This window comes from Mustela lutreola, chromosome 6 (genome assembly GCF_030435805.1).
Source record: "Mustela lutreola isolate mMusLut2 chromosome 6, mMusLut2.pri, whole genome shotgun sequence".
Taxonomy (NCBI): domain Eukaryota; kingdom Metazoa; phylum Chordata; class Mammalia; order Carnivora; family Mustelidae; genus Mustela; species Mustela lutreola.
In genome coordinates, this window is record NC_081295.1 from 44,243,590 (window position 1) to 44,265,000 (window position 21,411).

The 21,411-nt window shown below is 37.0% G+C and overlaps 1 protein-coding gene across 5 annotated transcripts in view; it reads left to right on the forward strand.

Annotated features, from left to right (window-relative positions):
* Window positions 1–21,411, forward strand: part of SYNCRIP (synaptotagmin binding cytoplasmic RNA interacting protein) — a 31,288-nt gene that overhangs the window by 1,477 nt on the left and 8,400 nt on the right. For 4 of the 5 annotated variants that reach the window (XM_059177149.1, XM_059177148.1, XM_059177145.1 and 1 more), the window contains exons 2-10: window positions 892–1,051; window positions 1,768–1,886; window positions 1,996–2,103; window positions 4,517–4,630; window positions 4,730–4,906; window positions 14,262–14,397; window positions 15,454–15,659; window positions 17,879–18,028; window positions 18,353–18,474. In XM_059177149.1, coding sequence (XP_059033132.1) covers window positions 904–1,051; window positions 1,768–1,886; window positions 1,996–2,103; window positions 4,517–4,630; window positions 4,730–4,906; window positions 14,262–14,397; window positions 15,454–15,659; window positions 17,879–18,028; window positions 18,353–18,474 — 1,280 coding nt within the window. In that variant the 5' untranslated portion in view covers window positions 892–903. The remainder of the gene's footprint in view (window positions 1–891; window positions 1,052–1,767; window positions 1,887–1,995; window positions 2,104–4,516; window positions 4,631–4,729; window positions 4,907–14,261; window positions 14,398–15,453; window positions 15,660–17,878; window positions 18,029–18,352; window positions 18,475–21,411) is intronic. The other variant, XM_059177147.1, reaches the window with a different exon arrangement.

The following is a 21,411-nucleotide window of genomic DNA, read 5'->3' on the forward strand; positions in this document are numbered from 1 at the left end:
CGGGCGAGGGGTGGGGGCTTGCACCACGCGCCGCGGCTCACGTCTCGGCTGGGCGGGCGGGCGACTGGGGGTCGCCGGCGCCCGGGGCGGAGAGAGCCATGTGTCACGGCGGAGACGGCGGCGCTGGGGGGGGGGGGGGAGAGCCTGTGGCCTGGCGCCGCCGCGGCCTCGGTGTGAAGGGGCGAGGTTGTCCTGCTGCTGCCTTCTGGGGGCTCTGATCTTGGCTTCAGGTTGACGTTGGGAGCCGGTGATGGTCGTCTTGGCCTGGGACTCGGTGGGTTTCCGTTGAAGGAAGTTGTAGGACATTTGAAGGCGCAGAGCACGTGTTTCTAATGGGCTCCTGGTGGCCGCAGCGGTGAGGCTGCCGCTATGGGTGCGGAGTCGGGGGCGGGCTTTGGGGTGCGGGGGTGAAGGGTGGAGAAATTGGGTGGTAGAAAGGTAGCTTGTGTGAGCGCTTTGTTCTTCGCTGGCTGTTGTTACTGATCTATAAGCGGCAGGCGGGAAAAGCGCGCACTTTGGGGGTTTACCTTGGAGAGAGAAAAGCCCAGCTTTGCTTTCTCTGCACACCTCATTTTCTGTTCAGGCACAGCTGCATGTGGCACGCTGGCTGGTCCTCGTGCTGATTGGGCTCCATTTGTAATATGGTTTTTCCTAGGGAGTGTTAGCAGGTGAGTCAGGGGTGGTGCTAAGGAAAAACATAGTGAATCTGTCCTCCTGTGCCCCACGCTCCAAATCTGGCTTGTCAGGCGATAGTGACTGTAAGGTTTCTTTAAAGGGAGGTGCAGGTTGGCTGGTGTAGAAATTGGTAGAGAAAGTAAAGATTGGGGCTCTTATATTTCTTCTACCCTTTTTGAAGATCCTAGTTTAATTTTGCTTATTGCGTTTGAACAGATCTCTGGAAACATGGCTACAGAACATGTTAATGGAAATGGTACTGAAGAGCCCATGGATACTACTTCTGCAGTTATCCATTCAGAAAATTTTCAGACATTGCTTGATGCTGGTTTACCACAGAAAGTTGCTGAAAAACTAGATGAAATTTACGTTGCAGGTAAGAACTAACACTTGCAAAATTATATTATGAAATTTTTCTATTGGATTTCTGGCTTTGAGCTAAAATAGCAACTTTTTGTGGTTTCCAATAAGTGTGGGAACTAGAGTTTTGCTCTGTCGTGATAGTTGTGAACTAGAGGTTAAGGTGCATAGAGGGAGGGAAGAAGGAAGGGTTAGGAGGTAAAGACTGGCTGGCCAGATGGATAAGTATATGATGGTAGCAACAGCTGCAAAATGCTGGGAACAGGCCATGTGACTTTTTGGGGTATTTTTATAGTAGGATTCTTGTTAAAGTACTCGGTAACTGTAGACTTGTAGTCTGTCTTGGTGTGGCTGTTGCTTTTTCTAGTGGTATTTGAAATTGAGTAGAGGTTCAGTTGTCATGCTTGGTACTTTGTTGGTTGATTTTAGGATTTGTAAGCCTATATATTTATTGTAGAAATACTTAGTCTTAAGAACTAAGTGACTTAGACACAGAACATGATGTAAAAGAAGTTGATTCATTATTGCAAGTGTGGTTGAGAGGCCTTATTTAGTTGAGAGTGCAGTTCAGAATGACTAAAGAATGTGTGTTTCTCATTATATAGATAAGGGATATGGGAGAATTCTTAGTTGGCAAGCATGTACCTGTATTGGCAATCATGGTCTCTTAAAAAAAAAAAAAGTTTCCAAAAATATTAAAGTTGACAACTAATTAAGTTTTCTTTTCTCCAGGGCTGGTTGCACATAGTGATTTAGATGAAAGAGCTATCGAAGCTTTAAAAGAATTCAATGAAGACGGTGCATTGGCAGTTCTTCAGCAGTTTAAAGACAGTGATCTCTCTCATGTTCAGGTAATGCTAATTTCAGTATAAATAAAATAGTAATTTTGATATAGTTTGTTCCATTTGATTAGATATAGTTAAGACAATAGTTAAATCTGTTTGGAAAATTCTTTTGTAGAACAAAAGTGCCTTTTTATGTGGAGTCATGAAGACTTACAGGCAGAGAGAAAAACAAGGGACCAAAGTAGCAGATTCTAGCAAAGGACCAGATGAGGCAAAAATTAAGGTATGCCTTTAAAAGCTTTTTTAAAGAATTGCCTTCAGTTTTAAAGTTCTTTTAACTTTCTTCTAGCTTTGCTGAATACTTCTTGGATGTGAAATGGGTGTGTTTCTTCAAGATGTTGACAGTTAATAATCATGAGATTATTTGTTAAATCTTTTTAAATTACTATTTTGAAAAGTTTCCTGCCTTTAGTTATTTCTGTTTCTACAACAACTCACTTTTAAGTTTCTCTTGTTACTGAGCTATGGTTTAAGTCAGTGCTATTGGTATTCTAAAGAAAACACTTAAATATGTCTGCCATATTTCTAAATGTTTTCTGAAAAGCTGCAAGCCCAAATTAGTGACAGTGGAACAAAAATGGGAGGGCATCAGGTCACTTCATTTTGAGGGGAGTGTACATTTAATGGTTGACTGTTTTTCTTAGAATTCTCAAACCCCAAGTTAAATGGTTTTAGAATTTTTAATACTTTCTTCTTTCTTTTCTATTACTGTTGATTTTAAGGCGAATTTGTTCATTTCTAAAGGCATCTTTTATCAATAAAATAGATTAGTGTGGAAATGTAAATGAAGAAACAGGCTTAGAGTAGAAGTTCTTTTTTTAATTAAGGTCACATAGAACAGTGAGTGGACTCAAATGCAGCTAGGTTTTGATCTTTGTTTTGGTTTTTAGTTCATAGTGATCATAATAGTTTTAATCTGGTGCTCTTAATACAGTGTACTAGTGCTCTTGAACCAAAGGTTATGGTTTAAGTCAGTTATTAATGGTGCTAAGTGATGTTTTAATGGTATGGGAGGAGGGAAACTTGGAATAAGGAGTTAGCTGTTAATGTCATCCATAAATTTGAGGCTTTCACAGGTCTAGCTGTGAGTGAATTGTGTTTGAATTATAAATCTAACTTTCTCCATAGAAATGGAGTATAGTTGTGCCCATTGTAATATAATGTAATGTCAGTTCTAGTAAAATGTCCTTTTAGGAGTTATGATTATTAAAATTTTATTTAAAATGTAAAGTTTAGTTTATGTGACTTTCTGTTCTATTTTTGGGAGAGAGTGGCTTAAAGCTTTAGTGTGATTTAAATTACAGCAAGAAGAGACAGTGATATTTTTTATAGGATGTTTGAGATGTTTTCTTTTACTTAGGAGTTGATAATAAAGGTATTATTTGGGTCATAATAAAGATTATAGTTAAAAACAAGGTGAAGGTGAAAGAAAAAGGGATTACATATGGGAAAAAGGGAAGATGAGCCATTTAATGGATTCATCTATGTTAAAGTAATATAGTAGATTGCAGTTTATTTTTGTTACCAAATGTTGCATCCTTCAGTAAACATTTGTGTGTAATAGAAAAAGACTGCTGAAAATACTGTAGTGGTTTGTGGGAGTTTAGAAATGGAATTTTTTTATTATAATTTTTTTCACAGATATTTAATATTATTCAGGTAGATGTATAAAATGTCTTGTCATTTTCATTTCTAGAGACTGAGGTGACCCCAAGTCATTTAATAGCATTTTGATAAAATTGGTCATTATGTTTGGTGTCAGCTTGTTTTTATTTCAGAATTTATCAGCTAATTATTAGAATTTATTCTTTAGAAAGGGGTTTTGTGTTTTGCGGTTGAGGTGGTGGAAGAGAATAATTCTTGTTTTTTTTCTTAGGCTAGCAGTGGACCACTTCTAACACTTTTTGCCTATAGTAAGGGGTAAGAGAAACTAACACTCTGATTAGTAAATAGGAGTTGTGTTAAATTTTAACAGTTTGCTTTTAGGGAGATAAAAATGTAGAAGTCATTTCACACTGTTGCAGTTACATAGTTTTCAAGTGATTTTGGCTCTCCTTTATTCTGAATGAACCATGTTGTCTGTGAAGTATGGCACTTGAATGTCAGGTGCATTAAGGAGGTGGTTTTTCATGTAACTCCTAAGTTTCTGGACTTAGTTTGGGGAGTATAATTTGTTCAAAGGTTGGTGAAATGACCAGAATGGCAGTATGTATTAGAAGAAGAATTTATTGAGTTAGAAATCCAGACTTGGGAAGAGGAAACTTACCTACTTCCGTCTCTGGGAGAGTTAAACTCAACCAAATTAGGGGCAGTAACTTTTAAGGAGATATTAGCAGAGTAGATATAGGCCCTGTCTAAACAGTTGTTGATGGATCAGTATTTTGTGTTGTTCAGTAAACGCTAAATAATTGAAGATCAGAAAATAATTCGATTAGGATCCTGAAATTTTCACTAAAAATTAGAGCTACTGCAGGGTACATTAAAGGAGAAATTCTGAAACCAGATACCAGAAACCTGTTTATAGGGATTGTTGCCAAGGTAAATGGAAAGATTTGAACAAGATTGATTTTCAGCTGTGAAATGCATGGGTGTGGTCTTGTGAATTAAATGTACTAATGACTTTTGAACTTTTCAAGGCACTCTTGGAAAGAACAGGCTACACACTTGATGTGACCACTGGACAGAGGAAGTATGGGGGACCACCTCCAGATTCCGTTTATTCAGGTCAGCAGCCTTCTGTTGGCACTGAGGTAAAGCAACTAAAAACTTGTACCTTTTGTAGTAAATGCACAGGTATCTGGTTTCCTAAAGAAACTCTCCATGGTTTTTACTTCATGTTTAATTTACAGATATTTGTGGGGAAGATCCCAAGAGATCTGTTTGAGGATGAACTTGTTCCATTATTTGAGAAAGCTGGACCGATATGGGATCTTCGTCTAATGATGGATCCACTCACTGGTCTCAATAGAGGTTATGCGTTTGTCACTTTTTGTACAAAAGAAGCAGCTCAGGAGGCTGTTAAACTGGTAAGTTTTTTCTTCCTAAAGTCTCCACATTCACTATCTTTAATTAAAGCCAAGTTTTTTCTTATTGTGCATAAGAGTTAACAAAATGGTTTTGGAATTGCTAATAAGTCACTTCTTTTACACTCTTTGTGTACTCATTGTAGCAGTATTCTTTGCAGGTATGGTTGATTGGACTGAGGATCTATAAAGTAATGTGTCAGATTTCTTGAGTTATGGGTTCTTTGAAACCTCTGGCTTAGTGATGGCTTTTTAATGGGAATGTTAAAACATTTCAGAAAGTAAGTATTTAGGGTAGGGCTCCTTTATATTCCGACTGTACCTGGGCCATCCCTTTTTCTAAAATCCATCACAAAGACCTTATGATGATGAATTTTTAGTTCATGAAAAAAAGGGTTTTGTACTGAGTTAAATATTTGATTTCAGTATACCAGATGGACGGTGTGGGGACCTAGTAATTTTCCCAGCGTTTAAAGAAGTTTGTTAATGATTCAAATTATAGTTTATATAATTCATCTTTAAACTAGTTTTATTAAGTTTTGTGACTGAGATGATTTGTACGTTTTATAATTGAAGATGTCAAAGGTCAACACAAGAGATGTACCAAAAAATACAGCTGGGGAGGAACTTTTGTAAATGGTTCACTAAGGCAGTTATTTCTTTTCTTTTTTTTTTCTTTTTTTGGGCAGTTATTTCTTAAATTTGCCTTGTCTGGCTTACATATTTTATGGGTAATTCCAAGTAAACTTAATATTCCAGATTGATTTCTCCTGAATTTTATTTCTTCCTCATACTCAGATGTTCCACATTTTAAGGCATACCATAAGTAGAGGAACCAACTGTTTTGCTTTTTATATTGCTTGAATCTCTCCATTGGTGTGTATAACTGAATATGTAAAGACTTTTCATTAGAAAAGTGGTACTTGAGAGATCATAGTGTCTTAAAAAAAGAAAGGGATATTCTGTTTAATAAGTATGGTTATTTAGTGTATAAGTGGTGATTTTTGTGTATTAATATTTTTAAAGGAATCATTAAACATTTGTAGCACACTTAATTCTTGCTACCAAATAGAGTAATTATGGTAGGTCCTCACTAAAATTTATTTCTGGACGATTCCTAAAATCCTTAAGTGCATCATTAGAGGAAGATGATACATAATCTAATTCGAACATGATTTTTAGTGCCATTAAAAACTCATTATGAAATATTTTCAGTTTGGGCAGTTGCCTTGGCTTAACAAATAAAGATTGTCCAAAATTGCATTGCTCTTGTTAATATAGTTAAGTTTTTAAACTGTAACGCAGAAAGTTCCATAGGTATCCAAACAGCCATTTTGATTCATCTAGGAACTAATTCTTGTATTTCCTTACACTTTTTTCTGGGTTTGTGATTTGAGCCCCTATCTGGGAGCAGGTTTATTTACTGCCTGAAGAATTAGGAGGATTTGCATTTTGGTGCTTTTTGAAAGATATTTTTAGTGGTAGTGTTGTATATCCACTGGGATGAATTGGATGTATCATCATTGCTTTTTTTAAAAAGGATGCTTTACTGTGGTAGGATTTTGGTGATAACAGATTTGGGAGATTTGCCTTAATGTAACAGTGAGGACTAGACTTTTGAGGAAATGAAACATTTTAGAGAAACACGGAATTAAAGTTAATTAGGATGTTTTTTGCTATTTTGTATTTATTGTGGAAATGAGTACTCTTCTAAATGTGTTCCTTAAAGGAGCATATTTTGAAAATTAATCCTACATGTATCATGAGAGTTTAATTGAATTATACCTCTTTGTAAAGTGAATTTTTATGTGAAATATTGGAATGGTTATTCTAGTTGTAGATGATCATATGTTAAAAAAATGCCTGTTTGGCATTATTTATAGATCAGACAGGATTGAAGCATAGTTTCTTTTTGCTTTCCTGTACTTTGAGTGTCTTGAGGAATACCTTAGGTCAAGATAGTTTATGTATTGGGGTGCCTGGCTGGCTCAGTCATTAGAGCATGTGACTCTTGATTTCAGGGTCATGAGTTCAGGCCCCATGTTAGACATAGAGTTTACCTATTTTTTTCTTTAAAGATTTTATTTATTTATATGACAGACAGCAAGAGAGGGAACAGAAGCAGGGGGAAGGAGAGGGAGAAGCAGGGAGCCTGATGTGAGGATCAATCCCAGGACACTAGGATCATGACCCAAGCCAAAGGCAGACGCTTAAACTGAGCCACCCAGCCACCCCCATAGAGCTTACTTAAAACGTAAAGATAGTTTTATGGTTTTGATCTTATTTTTTGGTATGATTCAGTAATGGTTTTCCCCACCTAGGCTAAAAATTACAGATTTTGGGACGCCTGGCTGGCTTAGTTGGTAGAGCATGTAACTTGATCACAGGGTCATGAGTTTGAGCCCCATGTTAGGGGTAGAGTTTACTAAAATATATATAAATGTTGTGGATTTAAAATTTTTATATATGTTGTGTCTGAATTACTTGTAAAGTGGATTGGTACTAACAGCTGAAAAAGAGGCAAGAACTTAGAAGCAGCTGCAAACTTTTTAAATGACACAGTTTTCAGCCAATATTTGCTTTGTATTTTGGGGAATAAAAATGTTTTTCCTAAATGATGATGATCTAAAGGGGAAGCAAAATCTCAACTTGGGAAAGGTAAATAAATAGTTATCTATTGAGTGCTTGTTAAGACACAGGAGCTGTGCTAGGGTGCTACATTATTACCTTTAAATACTACTTCGATTTATTTTTTAAAGTAATTGGAATTTATTCTGCAGAAGAGTAAATAGCTTGGGAGACTTACTGGATGCCCTACAGCTTTAGTGTTATACCAGGTTTGTTTAGTTTGAGTTCTTATCTCTGGCTAGACAGAACAGTTTAAGTCAGCAATACACGTCATGTCATCAGGTAGCCTGATTCTTTTAAATTATGTAGTGGTTTAGGTAGTGTTAAAAGGAGCACAGGAAATAAGTCCTGTTTCTACTGCCAAAATGTTTATGGCATCTATCTTCATTGCTACCACCTTAGTCTTAAGGTACCATTTGAAGAACCTTCCTGCTATTCATTGCTTTCCACTGTCCCTTTACTCTTACCATAGGTTAGATCACAACATTCCCATGTTGAAAACTTTAATGATGGCTTCCAAAAGGGCCCTATCCGATCAGGTTTCTCCTTACTTTTTTCTTTTTTTGCCCTTCCATCCATACTTTGTCTTTTTGTCCCCCACATAAACTATGACTATTTCCATCGCAAGGCTACCCTCTGTTTTTTTTTCCAAGGCTCCTCCAGTTACCATGGCTGCTGTCTTACCAAGGAGGTCTTAGAGGGCCTTTTCTGACTTGAGCAGCTTACCATCCAGTTGCCCCATGACAGTGCCCTGAACACAATAAAATAGAATGTTCAGATGTATTTAAAATTGTTTGTTGTTTTGTAAATTACTTGGTTATTCCTCCAGGATACAAGCTTTTTTCCCCTCTGTATATCCCTGACATTCAGAACAGTGCCACTATATATTTATCCAGTGGGTGCTGGGTAAATAACCTACCTGACTGGCTCACTAGTGCCTTCTCATCTATTATTTATGACTCAAGAATTTATAACATTCCCATATTAGCTATGGATTTTTTTTTTTTTTTTTTTTAAAGATTTTATTTATTTATTTGACAAACAGAGATCACAAGTAGGCAGAGAGGCAGGCAGAGAGAGAGGAGGAAGCAGGCTCCCTGCCGAGCAGAGAGCCCGATGCGGGGCTGGATCCCAGGACCCTGGGATCATGACCTGAGCTGAAGGCAGAGGCTTTAACCCACTGAGCCACCCAGGTGCTCCTAGCTATGGATTGTTATACTATTTAAAGATCGTCTAGCTTTTATTTGCAGTTATTTATTCAGTGGTAGGGATTATTGTGGATAAATTGGGGGGCATTGCTTTCCCCTTCGTCCTGTGGAGATACTCGGAAGTAAACATAGTATTTGGTGGTGTCACAAAGACCAGGAAGAATGGTAGGCAGCAGGTGTGTAATTATCTTTGTATGGTGTGCTCCTGGAATTGAAGCTCAGGGCCACTTGGACCCCAGTGCCCATCACTTTCCTAGATAATAGAAATATTCTGCTGAAAATGCTGATAGTGCTTATGTTATAAATGCTGGACTAATGGGTTTCTATCTGCATATTAAAAGTTAAAATTTTAATAGGCAGTGATGGTTTTATTTACCAAAGTAGTTGATGTATGCTGGTGTAGCATCTATAAAACCATTTTTTATGAATGCAGGTGACAAGACAGGTCCACAAGATATTCTGTTGCATTTTAACAAATAGTGTGCTTAATAGGAAGACTTCTGTGGACGTACAAGGTAGTTTGATCCAGTTCTTGACTTTATGGAACATGAGAGGCAGACTACAGTGAAAGAGGAAGCAGATGCATTGTTCAGAGGGTAACAGTGATGAAGGGGTAGATTGTATTGAGTTCGTTACAGAAGAGTTTTTATAAAACTTGATAAAGATGATCAAGCAGGATATTTAGGGAAACAGGTGAATGTAGTTGAAGCAGTGTTTTGCTGAGTAATGGGAGATAAAGCTAGTATGACGTTAGTGCCAGAAGGTAATTGTCATGACTACTGGGCTAAGTTGCATGATACCATTAAAGTTTTGAGTCTTGGTGTGGGTAACATAATGTAAATAACAGAATAGTGAAGGAAGTTTGGATGAAGAGAACAAAGGCCCAGGAGGGTCACAGCCATAGAAGGGAAGGGAGAGAGGTTAAAGATTTTGGAAGGAGAGATACTAGATAGTGGTACACTATAGGTTCCATTCTGATTTTTAACAATGATTTAAATCAGGACATAGTTGGACTGCCCTCAGAATGTCTGGTGACTTGAGTTTGCATACAGTGGTAAATGCCCTGGATGATTATATCAGGACCTGAAAAGATTCTGATAGTCTGAAACAGATAGTTAACATGAGCAAGATGGAATTGACGAAGGTCAAGTCCTTTATACAATTAATTTCAGAAGTAACATGTAGTGTGAGTCGGCAATGTGGAGTGGTTGCCAGGTAGCTCAGGTAATCATGGATTGTGTGTTACAGACCATGGTGTTTAGAAGTGGGAGATTATTAATAGTCTCCAGCTTATTCTAGACTCCTCAATCTCAGTCTGTATCTACAGTATTGTGTTATGGATGTTACTATCTGGTGACACTCTTAGTAAGCACATTAGTTGGGCAGTATCACAGAAGGAGTGATTGGCAAGGCATGGAGAACAATTGAGTCATGACCTTTGTGTGCAGGTATATGAAGTGCTGTCATTTGGGGGAGAAAGGAGTTACTATAGAATTTTTAGAGTAGTAGATTTTTGGCTCAGTGTAAAGATTTTGGGGGCACCTTGCTGGTTTAGTCAGAACATTCAGCTCTTGATCGCAGGGTTATGAGTTTGAGCCCCACATTGGATGTAGAGATTATTTAAAGAAAAACCTAAAGGAGATTCTTAAATATTTAAAAATAAAGTGGACAGTCTGGGGATGTAGTGACTTTGCTGCTATGGGAAGAGTTAGAACTGAATAACCATTTCTGCATTAGTTTTCAAATCTGAGATTGCTAGTTTGGGGAGATTTGGCAACTGACTGGCTATGAGGGAAGGAAAAGTGATGGGATTTTAAGCCTAGACGACAAGAATGTTCCAGACTGTACAACTCCTGCTATGGTGTTCCGAAAGACTGAAACTGCATTGATTAATGTTCAGACTTCATCTTTATTTTGTCACCTCACTGTGGAACTAAATCTGAAAGCTAGATTTCTGAAATACCTTAACATCAGTGTTGAACTTCTTGAGTTGGGAGGCATCACTTTTTGGGGGGGGGGGTCATTTTAATGCTATGATTGTGTCCTGATACACTAATTCTTAAGAGTTAGGATTGATCAGCATTACTTTAGAATCTCTGTTAAGGTTCAGAACAGTTTTATAATGCCCTTCTACCACTCAACTTGCTGTTAACCTGCTGGGGTGTGAAATTTATGGTGATGGGTCTTAAAATTCTTAGGTTAATTCAAGTCCACATATAAAAATGCATGTTTAATCTGTAGATTGGGCACTGCTTTAAGATATGTTTTTTATTTTCCTTTTTTAAAAAGATTTTTAAATTTTTGAGAGAGCACGAGCTGGTGGGGCGGGTGGGGTGGGGTAGAGGGAGAAGCAGACTCCCCTCTGAGCAGGGAGCCCAAAGCTGGACTCATTCCCAGCACCCCAGGATCACGACCTGAGGTGAAGGCAGATGCTTAACTGACTGAGTGAACTACCCAGGTGCCCTTCTTTTTTCTTTTTTTGAGTAATCTTTACACCAGACTTAAGGCTCAAGCCCTTGACCCTGAGATCAAGAGTCAAGTGCTCTAACAAAAGAGTCAGCCAGGCATCCCTCCGGGTACTTCTTTTACTTTATTTGGACAATATGCCCAGGGGGTCTCCTTTGCTCCTTTAATGGTTTAATTGGAGAGCCAGTTTACTATGTGGGTTAGCTCTAATTGTTTTGTCCTTTTTTACTTAAAAAAAAATGTGGATGAAGAATTATAGTTGACTTTCTAAATCTTGCTAAATTAAATCTTCATATCATTTGTATTGTTTAGAAACCACAGCCATCCTAAATAACCTTTACCTACCCTGCATTGTTATACTATAGGAGGACTAGTGAAGAAACTTCTCTTCTGTAAATGATGAGATGGTCATTACTGCTTTGAAGCAGTAATGTTGTGGAAGTGGTATAACCAAGAATTCTGACTTTCCCTATAAGTTTTTCTTTTTTTAAACTTGTTTTAAAACATTTTCTTATGGTAAATAGGTCCTACTCTTAGGACTTCTGGAGGAAAGTTATGCCAAGTTCTATTACTTCAGAATAAGTCCGATATTCCCTTTAAACACTTCATATTTTTTTCTGTTTTTTGATATCTTAGTTTTAGTCAAGTCCTTGAGTTGAATTTTCAGGTAACCCATAGATCTCTACTCTTTTTTTTTTTTTTTTTAAAGACTTTATTTATTTGACAGATCACAAGTAGACAGAACAGCAGAGAGAGAAAGGGGAAAGCAGGCTCCCTGCTGACAGAGCACCCAATGCGGGGCTCGATCCCAGGAGCCTGAGATCATGACCTGAGCTGAAAGCAGAGGCTTAACCCACTGAACCACCCAGGTGTCCCTAGATTTCCACTTTCAAGAGGTTTTTGGTCTTAATAGAACATAAATGCTATGAGAAAACCAGGTGTGTGGCAGGATTTTTCAGCCTCAGTACTGTTGATATTTTAGATCAGGTGATTCTTTGCTCTGCCGAGTTATCTTGTGAATTGTTGGATATTTAGTACCCTCTCTGGCCACTGCGTACCCACTAAATACTAGCAGCAAGGCCCCATCCCTAGTTGACAACCAAAAAATGTCTTTAGACATTGTCAGATGTCCTCTTGGCACAAAGTCATTGTTTAGAATTACTGGTCTGTGTTAAACATAGAAGGGTGTTTTGTTGACCTTTTTTATAGGATTTAGGTGTTGCAGAGTGTGCGGTTGGGCCCAAATCTACAGGTATGCAGAGGAGTTTGGATGATGGAAGTTTCAGGGAAACATTTTATTCAGAGGCTCAGCAGTATAACGCTGTTTGAGAACTCTTGTCAATAGCTAAGATTATTGTGGAGAGAAAGTAGTAGCAGCAGTAGGAATTTAAGGTTAAATTTACATGATGTCCAGGTATTTGAACTTTATTTTGGTGATGGGGAGGCACTGAGAGATTGTTTCAATAGGCAAAACCTGTGATTTCTTTTCTTAAAAAAAGGTCTCAGGCATAAGTGTAGAAAATACAAATAATCCTGGGATCATGATGACCAGGTACTTTGATAGCATGAATTGAATCAGTGTGGTAGAAAGTATAAAACTGTTCTGAACTGGAGGAAGGACATTTGAATTTCATGTTAGATTTGAGGATCTGAAGATGGAGAAAGGGACAGGGAGGAATTGATATTTTGACTTAGTATATGCTTTCTTGTCTTCTACCTGATGTACCTTTTATGCAAAAATGGGAGAAGGAGGAATTCCTGGCTATCTCATTCATTGGAGCTACTCTTGATTTCAGGGTTGTGAGTTTAAGCCTCACATTCAGTGTAAAGCTTACTTTAAAAAACAAAAAACCAAAAAACAGGAATGGTTTCGCTTTGCTATAAGGCTGGTCTACAAATTGTATGGAAATTCATGTTGATTTTTTTTAGCTTGTGTAGCCCCACTTGTAGGTACACACAACATTGAATTTTGAGGCCAGGTATGGGGGATTAATCTGTAATTATTGATGCTGCTGCCACCTTTACTACTACTACTAAATGAAATTTTGAGGTGATTTTAATTGTATGATATAAATAATTTACTTTTCCTGATTAGCGTTAATAGTTTTGAACTTTAGTTTGTAAATAATACTGATGAGTGGATTTGTCATTTTGACAGATTGGGTTTTACCTCTTTAATATCTCACCTGTCTATGGGATATAGTTGCTTAAAGACTTTACTTTTTTACTGTAGTTTTATATTTGCTTCTGTACTTGCACTATAATCAATCCACTTGTCTTTTCTACCTTCATTGTAGACTTGATGAAAATGAAATGGGGGGGGGAGTAGGGTTGGATTCGGGAAAAGGAGGTTTTCTCCTTTTAGAATTACATATTTAAAGGTACCCATTAGGGGCGCCTGGGTGGCTCAGTGGGTTAGCCTCTCTGCCTTCGGCTCAGGTCATGATCTCAGGGTCCTGGGATAAAGCCCCACATCGGGCTCTCTGCTCAATGGGGAACCTGCTTCCCCGCTCTCTCTGCCTGCCTCTCTGCCTACTTGTGATCTTTCTCTCTGTCAAATAAATAAATAAAATCTTAAAAAAAAAAAAAAGGTACCCCTTATTGCAACTTTTTACAAGAGTAAAAAGAAGATGAGGAAAAATAGATTTAGTTCCTGGTTAACAGAATGGGGGAAACTCTGTTGGTATTTGAGTCTCTTTACCTTGCATGAGGATAAGTTGTTGCCAGGTGAATTTAAATAGAAATTAAGGTACTGTGGAATCAGCAATTTTGAATTTAAGCTGCCTGTAGACCTGATTCCTAATTTATCAAGTTTCTTAAGTTTCAAGGACTAGACGAATTGCATTAAATCATTCATTTTTTAAATGTGTTCTGTCAATATAATATTTTCTCTTTCATAATTTCCTCTTGGAATGCCATATGCTAACTATATTTTTTAAAGGTAGAGAAATAAGTAGCATTGAAACACGTTTGCCTAAAAGTTTGCATATATTTTTATAATAAACATAAGATACTATAAGAATTTTTAAAACGTGGTACACTTTTTCCCCTTTCAGTATAATAATCATGAAATTCGTTCTGGAAAACACATTGGTGTCTGCATCTCGGTTGCCAACAATAGGCTTTTTGTGGGCTCTATTCCTAAGAGTAAAACCAAGGAACAGATTCTTGAAGAATTTAGCAAAGTAACAGGTAAGTTGGATTTATGTGGAAGGGGATGCAGCTTCTAATATTGAAGGTAATTGCATACTTCTGTGTGACAAGCATTGTTTTAAACATTCTATTTTTTGACTTGTATTCTCCAGCCATGTGAGATAGGTAACTCCGATTTTTCAGATAAGGAAAGTAGGTACAGAGGGCTTTGGGAAATGCCAAACATTATATACTTCATAAGGAATGCACCTGGGATTTGAATAGTCTGCACTGTTCAATCTGTGCATACACTATTTTGGAAGCTGTGTGTTTTTATGCATTTTTAGGTGATAACTTGACATTCTTAGTAGGAGTGTTTGAGTAATGATTTGACTTTCTGAATAATTGGAATAATAAATTTTGCTGTAAGCAGAGATTATACATTGTCAATATAGTGCAATTTCTTTGAACTATAAAGCATTTTTTATAATAGTTTCCATGTTGAGCTGCTCTTATTAAAAAATATTTTGTCTGCCTGGAATATTTAGTAAATTCTCAGGCTGTTAATAAGTCTCCAGGAACATTTGAAGTCTTACTTAATACTAATATATTTCACTTGAAATAAAGCTGTTGATATCTGAGGCCAGAAAAGTGTCATCAAAAAATTTTAGAGGCACCTGGGTGGCTCAGTTGGTTGTGTCTGCCTTTGGCTCAGGTCATAAACACTAAGGGGGTCTGCTTCTCCCTCTTCCTCTGACCTTCCCCCTGCTTTTGTGCTTTCTCAAATAAATGAAGTCTTTAAAAAAATAATTTCAGTGTTTACTTGTATAATAAAAAATTTGACCATGTCTGACATAAACTGCCATTTTCCTAACAGTTATGTAAAAATTTTATGCCTCTGTCATTTAATTAAGGATTTTACAAGTGTGTTGAGAACACTTGTAAAGTGTGGATTATTAGGCAAATTATCTGGACCAGTTCTTTTGAGAGTCTTTTTTAAAGATAAGAGATTAATTTTTCAGTTTTATATCCCATTATTATATTAGAAAAATCCTTTAATCGATTTTGTTCTTGCTTATTTTATCTAATTTCTCTGAAATGGTTGCTTATTTTCAGAGGGTCTCACAGATGTCATTTTATACCACCAACCAGACGACAAGAAAAAAAACAGAGGCTTTTGTTTCCTTGAATATGAAGATCACAAAACAGCTGCCCAGGCAAGGCGTAGGTTAATGAGTGGTAAAGTCAAGGTCTGGGGAAATGTTGGAACTGTTGAATGGGCTGATCCTATAGAAGATCCTGATCCTGAGGTTATGGCAAAGGTAATGGCAGTCATGTTAATAATTTTTTTGAGGGGTTGGTGGAAGAAGGCGAAAGCTTTAGAGAGGGATGTAAAGAACTTCTAAAATGAATTGTTTACTTTTTGAAAAACCAAATTTTTGAAAGAGAAGTATTCTTTAATAAAGCCACATATCAGAAATAATATGTATATAGGCAGTGAATATAGAAATTTATTTTTGGACCCTGTCATAGTTGCGTAACTGTCATACTCTCAAGGTGATGAGTAGTTAGCCTATATGCTGTGGAGATGGTTCACTATCATTTTTGTGTGAAGTCTGAGAGCAGTTTCTTTGTGTATTTGAGAATGGCGCCATTAGCTTACATGGTTTTTGTGTTAAAAGTCCTACTCCTAAAAATAGTGAACTGTACTGGCCTCAGCAGAGCTGCTGCAGTTACAAGGTTTAGCTATTATTAGGTATCCTGCTTCAGCAGTCAGTTGAGACATCCTATGAGAACAAACATCTCTTGAGTCAACATTTTGTAGTTAAGTTATTCTGTCCTTTGTCATTTAAGAATTCCCCCTAATGGTGATAGGCTAGCAGCTACAACTTGTTCACTTAAATCAAGAGTGTGAAATGCCAGAACTGTGAATATTGCTAAAGGGTAAGTAGTCTTGAGGACAGAAGATACTTTGTATTTTTTCTCTGGCCTGTTAAACTCTTTAGGATTATCACATTAAGAAATTCAGATGTTACTTCAAGTATTTAGGAGGAAATGATGTTTCTTAGCAAAAGGGCAGCTTTTCTAATTGTACTTTGAGGAGCCCTCTGGACTGAAAATTTATTTTGTCAGTATTTTGAACACTCCTACTTTAAGTTTATCAACTTTTCAAAAGCAGATTCCAATTAGTTTTGACCATCTATGTTAAGAGTTAAATGTTCAACAGCTATCTCAGAGGCGTGGTATTCACATTGTTAGAAAATGACAACCTCAGTTTGAATTGCAGACAAATTACCAATTTTAATAAAAACGACTAAGCACGTTTGTTTTGAGCAAGGTACACAGTTCTTATGTACTCCTTGGCCACACACACATGCACAGCGTACCCCACTGTGGGCATTTGCACCAGAGTAGTAGATTTGTTACAATCAGTGAACCTGCATTGACACATTGTTATAACTTAATACATTAGGGATTTACTCTTACTGTACATTCTGTGGTTTTGGTTCAAAAGTAATAGTTACACTGCCCTAAGAATCCTTCCTGACCTGCATAATCACCTCCCGGCCACTCTAACCCTTGGGAACTATTGTTTTTTGTTTTGTTTTGGGGTCTCCGTAGCTGTGCCTTTTCCCAGATGTCATATATAGCTCTTAAAAATTCTTTTACTTGGTTACATGCATTTAAAGTTCCTCCATATCTTTCCATGGCTTGATAGCTCATTTCTTTTTAGCACTTTTTAGTAATGATCCATTGTCTTGATGTATTGTAATTTATTTATCCATTCACCTACTGAAGAATATTTTGTTTGCTTCCAAGTTTTGGCAATTATGAATAAATCTGTTGTAAACAACCATATGCAGATTTTTATGTGGACATGTTTTCAACTCATTTGGGTAAATAACAAAAGTACAATTGTTGGATTGTATGGTAAAAATGTTTAGCTTTGTAAGAAACTGCCAAACTGTTCTCCATAGAGTGGCTATACTATTTAGCATTTCTACTAGCACTGTTTCTGCTTCATATACTTATTTGCGTTGGGTGGCGTTAGTGTCATTTTCTGGCCATTCTAATGTGGCATTGTTCTTACTTACTTTGTTCTTGTTCTTACTTATTTTTTATTCATTAAAAAAATTTTTTTCTTTAACCTTTACACCCAACATGGGGTTTGCATTTACAACCCCAAGATCAAGCTACATGTCCTGCTGACTGTGCCAGCCAGCCAGGCACCCCTCATTGTTGTTTCTATTTGTAATTCTTTAACAAAGTGATGTTGAGCATCTCTTCATGTGTTTGTCATCTACTTTGGTGAGGTGTCTGTTCAGGTTTTTACCTGTTAGATCCAGCAGTCACACTACCTAGGTATTTTCAAATGAGTTGAAAACTTGGTCTTTTATATTTCTGATATTCCTTTAATGGTTAGTGACTAAAGTTAATTTTGTAGGGTGGGTTAATGGCTTCCTGGAAATTGAACCCTTCGGAAATAAATATACAGGGAGTTTCTGTTTTTTGTTTTTTGTTTTTTTTTTTAAATTTTCAGGTAAAAGTGCTGTTTGTACGTAACCTTGCCAATACTGTAACAGAAGAGATTTTAGAAAAAGCATTTAGTCAGTTTGGGAAACTGGAACGAGTGAAGAAACTAAAAGATTATGCTTTCATTCATTTTGATGAGCGAGATGGTGCTGTCAAGGTAAATAAATGGGGGAACTATTGTAGGCATCTAAATTAAACCAAGGATTTTTTAGTCATCCTGTAATTGGAATATTCTAAAAAGTTGAAGGACACTCAGAGGTCGTGTAATCTACTCCAGTTAACCTTTATTGGCTGTAGCAAATCGCATAACTCACTAAACTGAGTCAAAAAGGTAATTAGTGAAGAGCTGGATCTTAAGATAAAATATAACAACTGTATTTTTAAAATTTGATGCTTCCAACACAGTGAAATGATTTTCATACTTTGAGGCATAATTGTTGTTAAAGGCGTTTTTATATTGATCAGTACCTTATTTTTTAAGGCTATGGAAGAAATGAATGGCAAAGATTTGGAGGGAGAAAATATTGAAATTGTTTTTGCTAAGCCACCAGATCAGAAAAGGAAAGAAAGAAAAGCTCAGAGGCAAGCAGCAAAAAATCAAATGTAAGTAAAAATTGTTTAAATTTAAATGTTGGTAGATGAACTGGTGAAAAACAGGTGTTTTGCAAACCTTTTAAATGCATAACAGGCCTTTATCTTTTAAAGAAGATTTGAAAGGTTTGAGGTGCTGAATTGAGCTGTTGCTGTTGACCATACTTGTGAAAATAACTATAATTCTGAATAACTAGAGTTTTGTATAATAATGAAAATCAGCAAATTTCCTATGATATTTTATAGAATGTGCTTCTGAATTACGTGTTTTAAAATTAGCTCTCCAAAACTGATCTGTTTGGTTAAAGTGTGGAGAGTTTTTTTCTCAGAAGATATTAAATCTCTGATTATGATAAGCTCTGCTTCCTCTACATCCAAAAGAGGTTTTTCTACCAATATATAGTGCCTGTTGGCACCTCAAACATTTTATATATGAGTTTTGAGAAATAAGAGAATGTAGTGAATAAAATAAGTAACATGGTATTGAAGAAAACTAAGTTTAATGCATTGCATATATTGGATTTTTTAAGAACATATATAAAAGGATATCTTCTTATTTAAGACAGTAAATGAAATTTTTAGCTGTGTAAGAATGAGGTTTGCAATTTTAAAAACGAAGTTGGTAATTTCTAAGGAGGAAGAGGGATAATTGCTATTTGATGTAATAACAAGAGTCACTGAACTTAACTATTTCAGGGGCAGTTTCTGTTGTCCTATGTGGTTTGCAAAAGAAGGGTTAGGGGTGCTTCTACTTACTTCTTTTACTTCATTATCAGGGAAGTAATCAAATTTCTGCAGTTGGCTGTGCAGTTAGACAAGGAGTCTGCTTCTGAGCCTCAGTTTCTTCAGTTTTAAAAAGGGGATCAGACTTGGAGCTCCTGGGCTCAGTCATTTGAGCATCTGACTTTGATTTCAGTTCAGGTTATGATCTCGTTGTGAGATCTAGCCATATGTTGGGCTCCATACTGGGCATGGAGCCTGCTTGGGATTCTCTTTCTCTCTTTCTCCCCCACCCCTCTTCTTATATGTACTCTCTCTCAAAAAATAAAGTAGAAAGGGTCAGATTAAATTATGTAAGATGTTTTGTACTGTGATTATCCATGTGATCTATACTTGGGGGGGCGACTAAGAGACATGCTTTATAGGCTTAGTGGTAGAATAAGGAGAAAGCTTCGGAAAGCTAGGTTTTGAAGGGGAAGCTAATGCTCTATATTTCAGACCCCTTGAGTATATATTTGGTTCAGTGAAAGTGACTTTTTCATCTCTTGCAGAAGATAGTTAACTGATTATAATCAGGTTTATTCATGCAATAGCAAAAAAATAAGTGTCAGAAATTATATTAGAAAAGTAAATAAAGGGACGCCTGGGTGGCTCAGTGGGTTAAAGCCTCTGCCTTCGGCTCAGGTCATGATGGGATTGAGCCCCACATTGGGCTCTCTGCTCAACGGGGAACCTGCTTCCCCCTCTCTCTCTGCCTGCCTCTCTGCCTACTTGTGATCTCTGTAAAAAAAAAAAATCTTAAAAAAAAAAAAGGAAAAGCAAATAAAATAGTTACATTTTATAACTTAATAGGTGGAGGGTGGTAGTAAACAGAAAGTGTCACTGTATTTGTTAATATTTGAGAACAGGCCAAAAGGGATGACTGCATGTGATGCTTGCACTTTAACTTGCTGCAGTCATTCATTGATCTTTTTTTTTTTTAATTTAACAAACTACAGCACGCATTCCTACTTATTCCTCAGTGGGCGTCCCTGTGAGTTGAGTACTCTATTCCCCAGTTTGAGATGAGGAAACTGAGGCACAGAGGTCTACTTGCCCAAGGTCAGTCTCACAGCTAGTAAGTCGTGAAGTTGGATTGGAACCAAGGCAGTCTGGCCACCTCTTACCCATTATACCAAGGTTTCTCAATCGCTCTATAATTAATTGACATTTTGTGCTGGTTGATTCTTGGTTATGGGGGTGTCCTGTGCATTATAGGATGTTTAGGAAGCATCCCTGACCTCTACCCTGACCTCTACCCACAAGATTTCAGTAGAAATAGCTCCCTCTCCCCAGTTAGAATATCTGAAAATGTCTCCAGACATTATAAATGCCCCTGAGGGGCAAAAAGGCCCCAGTTGAGAATCACTGTATGACTGCATGCTATTGTCATTGTATAATTTAGTGGCGGGAAAAAACGATTAATCTGTTGAGATAATTAAGCACAGCACAACAAAATGGTCTGAGAACCTAGTGAATAAGAGTAGCATTTTTTATGTCTTTGAAACAGGGAAAAGCTGGGTCTCTGAATTGAGTATAAAATGACAAATGATGAAAAAACACAAGAGTAAATTATTCTCATAAGGATACGACTTGATTTTTTTGTATTACATGGTATTTATCTTAGGGTTCAAATAAAATGATATATGCTTTCCCAAGGGCATAAGGAACTACATATAACTGTACTGTACTGTACTATTAGAGAACATGAATTGGAATATTAAGGAATTTTCTTTTAGAGTGTTAGCAGAGCATATGCTAATTTTGTTTTGTTTTGTTTGGTTTTTGTTTTTTTTTTTAAAGTAATCTCTGTACCCAACATGGGGCTGGAACACACAACCCCAAGATCAAAAGTCGTGCTCCAAGCCATCCAGGCTCACCCATGTGTTGATATTTATGTTTTCTCACCAATTAAAATTTTTGAAACTAAGATTTTATAGACTTGGGGTTTTTTTAGCGTTTGTTTCCCGTTATACCTGTGCATATTGTTTGAGGTTGATATTAAGCAATAATGGTAACTTAGGTTTAGCAACAATGGTTTTTTGTTTTTTTTTTTTAAGATTTTATTTATTTATTTGACAGAGATCACAAGTAGGCAGAGAGAGGAGGAAGCAGGCTCCTCACCGAGCAAGGAGCCTGATGGCAGGACTCGATCCCAGGACCCTGAGATCATGACCTGGGCTGAAGGCA